The 9,400-nt window shown below is 33.8% G+C and overlaps 1 protein-coding gene across 5 annotated transcripts in view; it reads left to right on the top strand.

Annotated features, from left to right (window-relative positions):
• Window positions 1–9,400, top strand: part of NOX4 (NADPH oxidase 4) — a 140,423-nt gene that overhangs the window by 20,325 nt on the left and 110,698 nt on the right. For 3 of the 5 annotated variants that reach the window (XM_023532490.1, XM_023532488.1, XM_011363281.2), the window contains exons 3-4: window positions 5,763–5,873; window positions 7,437–7,521. In XM_023532490.1, the coding sequence (XP_023388258.1) occupies window positions 5,763–5,873; window positions 7,437–7,521 (196 nt within the window). The remainder of the gene's footprint in view (window positions 1–5,762; window positions 5,874–7,436; window positions 7,522–9,400) is intronic. The other 2 variants (XM_011363283.2, XM_011363282.2) reach the window with 2 other exon arrangements.

The following is a 9,400-nucleotide window of genomic DNA, read 5'->3' as shown; positions in this document are numbered from 1 at the left end:
CCATCGCTACAACTATAACATCACCCTATAGAGCTGAGGATGAGAATGGTCCTTGTAAAAGTGATTTGCAGGAAGTCATGCCATAAGAGCATTTAAATTCTGAGATGAGGCCTGGTTTGTGGATGGCCAGGGGCCAGGATGATGATAATAGCCTCTGTTGTTTCTTACTGTATACCAGGGCTGCGCTAAGTACTATATGTGCTCATTTAGTAAAATAACCCTTTGGGGTAGATATATTATCATGTTTATTTATTTATTTGTATTTTATAGATGAGAAAAATGACAGAGAGGGTAAGAAAATTACCTAAGGCCACACAGCTAGTAAAGGTGCTTCCAACTCAGGTTTAGTTGATTCAAAGTGTTTTCTACAAACAGTAATTGCCAAGCCTGGTTTTACCTTTTGAGGGCCTTGTTCCAGATCTCAGGAATCAGAATTTCAGGAAGTATAGCAGAGATATATTTTTAAGTAGTTCATTAAGTGATTTCAAGGCAGTCAGATTAGGGAAATCGTGTGTAAAGGTTTACACGGGATGACAGGAAAACCTACAGGTTGAATAAAAGTATAAGCAATTAAAAGTAAAAAAAGTATTATGGTTTGGAATGAGCACTAGACAAGGTATCTGAATTTACATCTCTGTTCTGGGGAGTGAAGTGTTGTTAAGGAAATGACAGAGAGCATGCAGGGAGGCCTGGGTTCTAGTCCTTGCTTCTTTACAAATTATTGGTGTAAGTGGAGGCAAAAAGAACGTTGAACTGATGACTTATAAAGCCTCATGAAAGAGATACAGTTCTGTGATTATAAAATATGTAAGAATTAGGTGTTATGTAGGCATCATTTGGTTTCATTAAAAACATTTCTTTGGGGGAAAAAAGTCTAAAAAATTGACCTTAATGAGTATGAATTTACATAATTTTAGACAAACACAAAATACCAAATTAGAATTTAAAAAGCATCTTTTGTAAGCCTCTATGATAATTTTTATTTTTATTTTTTCCTGGAAGTGACTAATTATTGATTCACTAAAAGGTAACTAGAAAAATGACCAATTATTAAAGCTTACTATTAATACTTCTCTGGCCTTTTCAAATCCCTTTGAGCAATAGTTTTATATAGATATTTATATGGAGAATGTCATATTATATTTCTCCAAATTGTTAAGAAAATTCCCAGTTGAAAGAAAAATGTTTATTTGAAAGTTAATTTACCAGAAAAGGTAGCATGCAAGTCCTCTCTAGAGTAAACTATTTCAACAGCATTTTGTTACATTTTAATAGCTTTGTCAAGAATTTTGATGAAGATGTAGAAAACATGAATATAAAATTTTCAGCTAAGGCAAATTAAGAAGGAAAAATGTCAGAATATAGGATTCACAACCAATATAATGTAATGTACTAAAGCTAATAAATTTTTGGATTTATGTGCCTTCTCATACCTCCATTTATTTTTTCGACTATAGGATAGAGGGGGGCATTGCTTAATAGCAATTCATTTGAGATATTCTATATTTTATAAACTCAGGATGAGCCATTATGTGACGTAGTTGCCCCACAATGTAACATAGACTTAGAATTAGCAGATCTTGTCCTTAGTGAAGAAAATGATGATATTCATTCCTGCTCTGTATGCTTAGTCTGTGACAGGCATGTAGTGAATTCTGTTGAATTGGGAAAGTTGCCGAGATGATAAGGGGGCCTAAAATCATATCAAGGATTCTATAGGCAACTAATTGTGTTTAGCATGAAGAAAACAAGATTGGGCTAACAAATCATCCCACTTTTATATTTAGTGTTTGAATGTCTGTCTTAGGAACATCTAGAGTAGCCTAGTGGGTGGAAGTTATAGAGACACAGATTTTATCTATGTGTAAGAAAACAAAATAGAAGCTTTTGACTGTAGAGCAGGCTGCTGCTGCCTCTGAGAAAATTCAGCCTTTCATTGGGGCTGTCGTAGAAAGGGGTATGACAGCTGGGTGGATGGTGGGATATGGGTTAGGCTGTTTTAGTTCTCTAATTTTAGAAGAATTATTTCTGTGAATTATTTAGCAAAATAAATTTACTGATAAGTAAAATATTTAGTCACACTGAATCCCTTTTTATGTAAGACTCAGATTACCATAAAATATAGTTTTCGTCTCAAACAAAATTTCACTTTTGTGATGATTACTTTTGTGAGGAAGTAATATAATTGCCAAAGTTGCTTCCTTCCAACTTGTTCTCTACACTTTATTCAGAGTAGTAATTACCAAATACTAATCTCTTCATACCACCTTCCTGCTTAGAAACTCAATCACTCTGCATTGATTTTAGGATTAAGGTATATATTTTTAACATGACCTATGAAATCCAGCAAGGTCTACCCTTATTACCTGCTTCTTCAATTTTATGTGGTTTCACCCTCCATTTCAAAGCCAACCACATTTATCTACTATTAATTTCTCATACGTACACCATGCTCCCATTTGCTACATACCATTTCTCATGCTGGTTTTTTCTATATGAATGGCCTTCTCATTCCTAGATGATTTCTACTTTCACCCTCCAGATCTCAGTTCACTTTTCACTTAATCAAGGAAGACTTCCTGACCTTATTTAGATCTCATGTCTTGTTACACATGCTCATACTCTGTATTCTTATTTAAAGCAATGGTCACTTTTATATTTGATTACATAAATATTTGATTTAATATCTCTTACCCCTACTAAAATATAAGCATCCTAAGGCAAAAGACATTTTCTGTTTTTAGTTCACTCTTGAACTCCTGATGCCTTGTAATATGTACATATCACAATAAATGTGTATTGAATAAATAAATGTAAGTGGAACACTTAGAAGAGACCATTTAGAGAAAGGAAGGGGTACAGTAACCCTAAGGCAATAAGTTAATTTTATATAGTGCTTGATTTTTTTAGACTTTTTTCACAAAGTTCTAAGAGCTAGAAATATTACATAATATTATTATATTACACTTACTATGTCATATCATATTATATATTTTACAATAATGACATTTTATTTCTCTCAACTTTACAGATAAAGACAGTTAACTCACTCAAGATTAATAGTTAATAAATGGCAGATTTAAGATAAGAAACCGTGGATTGAGATTTTAGGAAAATAACCATCCACTTTATATGCCTAGATGCTATATTTTATAAGGTGCTTCAAATAGCATATTTTCTTATAATTTTCTATAGTCCTGTCTTAGTTCTGCTGCTATAACAATAATGTCATAGACAAACATTTATTTTTCACGGTTCTGGAGGCTGGCAAGTCCGAGATCAATGCCAGCAGTTTTGGTGTCTGGTGAGGGCCCTTTTCCTGGTTTGCAGCTGGCCACTGAGTTGCTGTATCCTTACATGGAGAAGAGAGGGAGCTCTGGTTTCTTCCTCTTCTTATAAGTGTGTTACTTATATCATGGCTCTACCCTCAAGATCTTACTTAAACCTAATTATCTCCCGAAGGCTCTTCCGAATACCATCATATTAGGTTTCAACATATGGATTTTGAGGGGGGACGCAAATATTTCATCTATCATAAGGACTAAGCTATGTTTTATTTATACCTTTCTATCTAAAATATATAGTTTTAAAAATTACATATGGAACCCTCAGTTTATGTTTTCTAAACTTTGACAAGTAGGATTTGAAATGTGAAAGTAACACTGCCATCTAGTGACAATGAACCTAAATGAAATTTGAAAACTGGACTAGCAGGTTAAGCTCCCTGGGAATGGTAAAACAAGTTATTCACATAGTCACCACTGTCCAGGAACATAACTTAGGGCATTCATTTCCTTTTGGTGAACATTTGAGCCAGCTGATTATTACAAAGGTGTGAATGAATAATGACTAAATGAAACAAATGCTTTTGTCTGTGGAATATTACTCATGTAGTAAGGTTGTGCCACTTGACTAGAATCCATCTCCATTTTCCTCACTCTATCCACTGTTTCTGAATGAGGGAATTTGTATGCTTGATAACCTAATAAAAAGTTTTCATCTTAGTTTAGTTTAAAGAATTAAGTATATTCAGCAACAAACGTATATGAGGAAATGAGTCCTTGGTAAAATTTTCAGCTAGATTTTGCAGCATCATAAGAAAGATGTGGAATGCCAAAATAAACTTCATTTATCCCAAGGGGACACTTAAAGCCACTTTGTATTAAATTACTGTGTGATTTAATGTAAATACCACACTAAAACAGTCCAGACATGCAAGCACACAAAAAAGGTTAGAAAATAAAGTATAAGAATTTTCTGTAAAGTATTGAACCACATAGGAAATTTGGATATCATTTGTATTTTTTAAGTCTTAAATTTAATATGATAGATTTAAGCTAATATATTTTAAATGAATTATTGTCCTGGTACATTAAAATTGCAGATAAAAGTATCATCTGAAATCGTTTGAGTTCAAATTTTCTTACTGAATGCAGAATGCAAGATCAAAAGAGATAACAATTATTCTATTTTTCCTGGAAGACTTAACAACAAAAACCTACCATTTTCAAATAGTAAAAATTTTTCTGATTTAGGTGATAAAATTACATTTAACATTTTTTTAAAGATAGCCCAGAGAGGATTATTTCTATTTGTCTGGTTACTGGTATAGTCAATGAACTGTCTCCCTAAAGTGCTCTAACTCATGGTGTAGAAATGACCTGACTGGAAATATTAACTACTTTTTATATAAGTCAATGAAAATTATTGCTTTTTTCATACTACTTATTACCTTGTCTCCCCTTCAGGAACAATATTTTATAATCTGACAGTAAACACTGTGTAACAGTTGCTATTTTGCCAAGAATTGAGTTGGAAATATCAGGGGCATGAAACATTTCAAGATAAGCAAAGCATCTGACTTACACACATTTCTTAGCTAATATCCTTAAAATAGTAGTTTTATGTTCATTTCAGGACAAGTGTACAGGCATGACCCCACCTCTTGTTTTTTTTTTGTGTGTTAAACTATTCATGTAAAGAATGTGGATAGTACCAGATGATAGCAGATGACAATCTAGCAGGAGTTTGATCAAAATTAGTTGCCAATTATTGCATAATTACCAAAGGGGACTGATGCTTTGAAAAATACGTTGTAAAATGTGGTTATGATTAGTTTTGAACAAGGCACCGCTGATGTGGGATCTCTTCTAGTTTGCGGTCAGGGACTCATGCTAGAGGAGTTGTGGTTAAGATGAAACCTGAAAGATGGGTAGAGTTAGTAAGGTCTGAAGAGCTTAAAGGCAGATGGTAGTGTGTGGAAGGAGGCGCGCAGAGGCTCAGAGGGTTCTAGAGAGAGAATGTCAACTGTAGTTAAAAAAAAATTTCTAAATAAAGGGAGAGAACACAAATGAATTTTGTTTAAAATTCTTGGTTCCTTATCTGTGAACAAAGGATTCAATACTACACCAGTGTGGAAGTGCAGTGTGAACCGAGCTAGGGTTTCTCAGGCTCTTGATACCCAGAACAGCATGGTGGGGGTGGGACAAGAAATTGATCTTGTGCTAGAAGAATTGTACTCAGGTTATAACACTATAACACTAGTAGAAAGGAGAGGTGACTACGTTTTATGGCAGGGCAGAACAGAAAGAGACCAGTTTCTCTTAAAGGTTTTTGGTGAGGAAAGTGGAGGATAATTCAAGACTATTGAAGAAGTTGGCATTTGCTATGATTTTTAAAGAAGGAGCAGGGAGAGGTCTGCAGCATGTTTGTAGTTTACTTTTGTCCTTGACTGTGTTTTGACCCTTGTTTTATTCGTTCAGCTAGGATTGTGTCTAAGCAGAGCCTCTGCTTCTGTTCTTAACCTCAACTGCAGCCTTATCCTTTTACCCATGTGCCGGACACTCCTGGCTTACCTTCGAGGATCCCAGAAGGTAAGAAAAAAAATCCTAGTCACAGGTTGCAGCATAAGAATCAAGTGTTACAGTGGCATGCTAGTCCTACTTAGTTTTCATGGTCTGACTTTCTGCTAGAGCGATTCTTTCAAAGATGACAATAAAGACTATGTCACCTGTCAAAATGATGAGTGAGCTATTTTAGATAACAACATTAGATAAGAGCAGAAGATAATAGGAAAAAGTTATTAATAGCAATATCAAGCACTCCGCTAAGCACTTCACATATATAATTGTGAATCCTCATGATGATTCTGCAGTCAGGTATTGCAGATGAAGAATTGGAAGCGTGGAGAGTTTAAGTAACTTGACGAAGATTATGAGACTAGTGAATGGCAGAGCTAAGACCAGTCCCAGTTCTGAGTTCTTTCCACTCTATCATGCCTCATTGAGGTCCTGTGTTTCATTTAGTTAAATTCAGGTAAGCAAACTCAAGCCCTGTGGCCTTTGAGCAACACAAAGAACGACTACTGGTGTTTATGGCAATTCATCTCTTTTTAAAACACTATTTTGAGCTGTGTAATAGGCTTGGAAGGGATGTCTTAATTAAATAGTGATGTCATGTGTGATATTTAGTGTTGTAAAATGAAGGATAGAAGACAACAGAAAAGTACTTTGAAAGTTAAAACTCAACTGAAATTCTTTTATCTTTAATTCTCTCTGTCTCTGTCTCTGTCTCTCTGTCACTAAGATAGTAAGGCAGTGCTGGATAGATGTTGATATTTTAAAATGATGTTCTGTGAAGTTCATATGAGTGGATTTACTATGGCAAAACTTCTCAATCTTTTTACATAATTGTATTTGGAAACTACTTTAATGCAGTAATTTGTGGAAATAACTCTTTCTCTTGGTTGCCTACCATTGTAAAATGCTAGGTTTTGTCCCCTGTGGCTGGCCATTGGCTTGGCATGAAGAAAGAAAAGGCAGGAAATGAAAAGTACCCACCTAAGTCTCTCAGTATTTAATAAGTCTTTAAGAATTGTCCCTCAGTGTGAAACCTAGGTATTCAAAGATGCTTGACATTTTATTTTTCTATAAGATTAAGCAGCCATTTAAAACTATAAATAAAATTGCTTCATTAAAAAAAAATCTTATGTTTTTGACTATAAAAAGAAATCATATCTGTAGTAAAATTCAGACATTCCAGAAATTTGCAAACTAATCAGCAAAAGTTTCCCCTAATACTGCTCTACCAGAGCAGCTGCTGATTACACTTTGGGGTAAATGCCTGCAGATATGTTAACATGTAATTCCATTAATTTTAAACAGTATAGAATCATAGTGTAGTTTATGTTTTATAACTTTTTTTACCTAACAATATATCTCGCACATCTTTCCATATCAATAATAAGTCTTCTCAATTCTCTGTAGTGGTTTGAATGTTCCATTGACTAGACATAATTCATCTCACCAATTTTTAATTGATAGGCCTCTGCCATATTTCTAAAACTTTGATATTATAAACAATCCTATAGTGAAAAACTTTGTACATATATTTCATTTGCTGCATCATCTTTACCATATTAAATAATTTTTATTTAGGTTCCAAGCAGGAGAACCAGAAGATTGTTGGATAAAAGCAGAACATTCCACATAACCTGTGGTGTCACTATCTGTATTTTCTCAGGTGAGAAAACCAAAAGGTGTTAAATGTTGTGTTATGATAACACACTTTTATGAATGGTAATTTTATTGTCCTGTAAATTATTTACTGTCACTGACTTGTGATTTTCTTATTATATTAGCTTAATTTTCTCTCCCTTGTGTTTAAAGAGAGCTGCTTGTAGAGCTACAGAAAATGGGTGTGTCTTATGCATTATGTATATATATATTTTTACATAATAATGTGCAAAGTGACAGTGATTGTTTCCTAAAAGTAATTAATTTCATTCAGAAAGATTGGAAGAAGCAGATTTAAAGTTTTTAAGCTTTAAAAGTAATGATATGATAGGAATTTAAATGCATCAAAATTAGAATGCAAAATATATATTCATAGACTATAATTCCACCCAAAATTATATTTAATAAATGTTTCTTTGATATTAATAGTTGGATAGAAGAGCAAATGTCAAAAATTTGTGAAAATTTATCTTGCTTAATTTCAAGTTAAAATATGAAGTGAAATTCTTGGTTTTTAAGAGTCATTTTAAAATAAATTTTTATCATGAGCATTTTTATGATATTTTTCAAATTTCTGAACCAGAAAGTAATAAACATATTGATTAAGTACATAGAATCTGGAGATGGGTTGTATAGGATCTATCCCCAGCTGCCCTTCTGCCTTACTGTATGACATACCTTTCTGATCTTTAGTTTGTTGTTTTTTTAACGATAAAATGAATGAACAGTAGCACCTATCTCATAGTTTTAAGTCTAAAATGAGAACATGCATATGAAGTTCTGAGGATAGAATTAGTTATAAGTTTATAGTAATTGCATAATATTACAATCTAAGGGGTTAATTTTCTCAGTGACATAGCACCTGACATTTTCGTCTGGTCATTATTTGACAGGACATAGCTGTTTTGATACTAGTGATACTTGGACTGGATATTTATATATAGCTATTTTGTATCAAGTGTTTTCGATACATCTATACCAAGAAATTATTAGACTTTTAGCTTTTTAAAGATTGCCAAGTATCGTTGAAACAGGCATCTTCACTGTTTTATCCCTAAACATCTTCCCATTGGTAATTTCCATTTATGGAGGTGAGAGACAAGGGGAGAGGTTGAGGGATGGGATTAGAGCTCCAGTACAGCTCAAGGCTAGGGATGCAGTAAGAGTCCAGGATGAGATGAGTACCAAGGTTGTGATAAGGGTTAGGGATGGATTAGCATTAGGGAGGGTGAGAGGTCAGAAATGAAGGAGAATTACAGAACATTGGCACATTCATAACTTGATTTGTTCTAAGCTGTGCTTGTGTCCAAATATTCTGGTTCAGTTGGAGAACAACCAAGAGAGTGAGATAATGTAGAGTATTGCCACGAATGAGCATGTGTTCCAGAGGGTCTGCATTCTGACACTTATTAGTGCTCTGATATCAGCTAAGTTACCTTTATATCCTTAGTTATCTTATCTGTAAAATAGGGATGATTCTACCTACTTCATTATTGTTTTGTGAGAATTATATGAGGATATCCTTGTAAAGCGCCTGGCATAGCTTTCTTCTTGCTGCCTAACATAAGAAGCCTTGAATTCTTTTCACCCTAAAGAGCCTTTCAAAGAAGGTGAATGCATCCCTTAAAGAAGCATTTCATACAGCTTTTATCTAGGACTTTTTTTTTTTTCTGGAGAATTCAGAAAGGGTGGCAATTCCTCTAAGGATATTTTTGCATTTTTGAGCCGTAAGACATACAGTTAACATATAAACTACTGATTTAAAAAGGGGTATTTTTTTTCAAACTATAGATTTCATTAAGTGATGAAGCTATAGGACATAGACAGTTTTATTTATATAATGTTTTATATCCACGCCATAGTTGAGTCTCACCTAGACACCCTTT

The sequence above is a fragment of the Pteropus vampyrus genome, unplaced genomic scaffold (assembly GCF_000151845.1).
Source record: "Pteropus vampyrus isolate Shadow unplaced genomic scaffold, Pvam_2.0 Scaffold84, whole genome shotgun sequence".
Classification (NCBI taxonomy): Eukaryota; Metazoa; Chordata; class Mammalia; order Chiroptera; family Pteropodidae; genus Pteropus; species Pteropus vampyrus.
The sequence above is the reverse complement of the archived record's forward strand: the minus strand, read 5'-3'. Positions and strand labels throughout refer to the sequence as shown.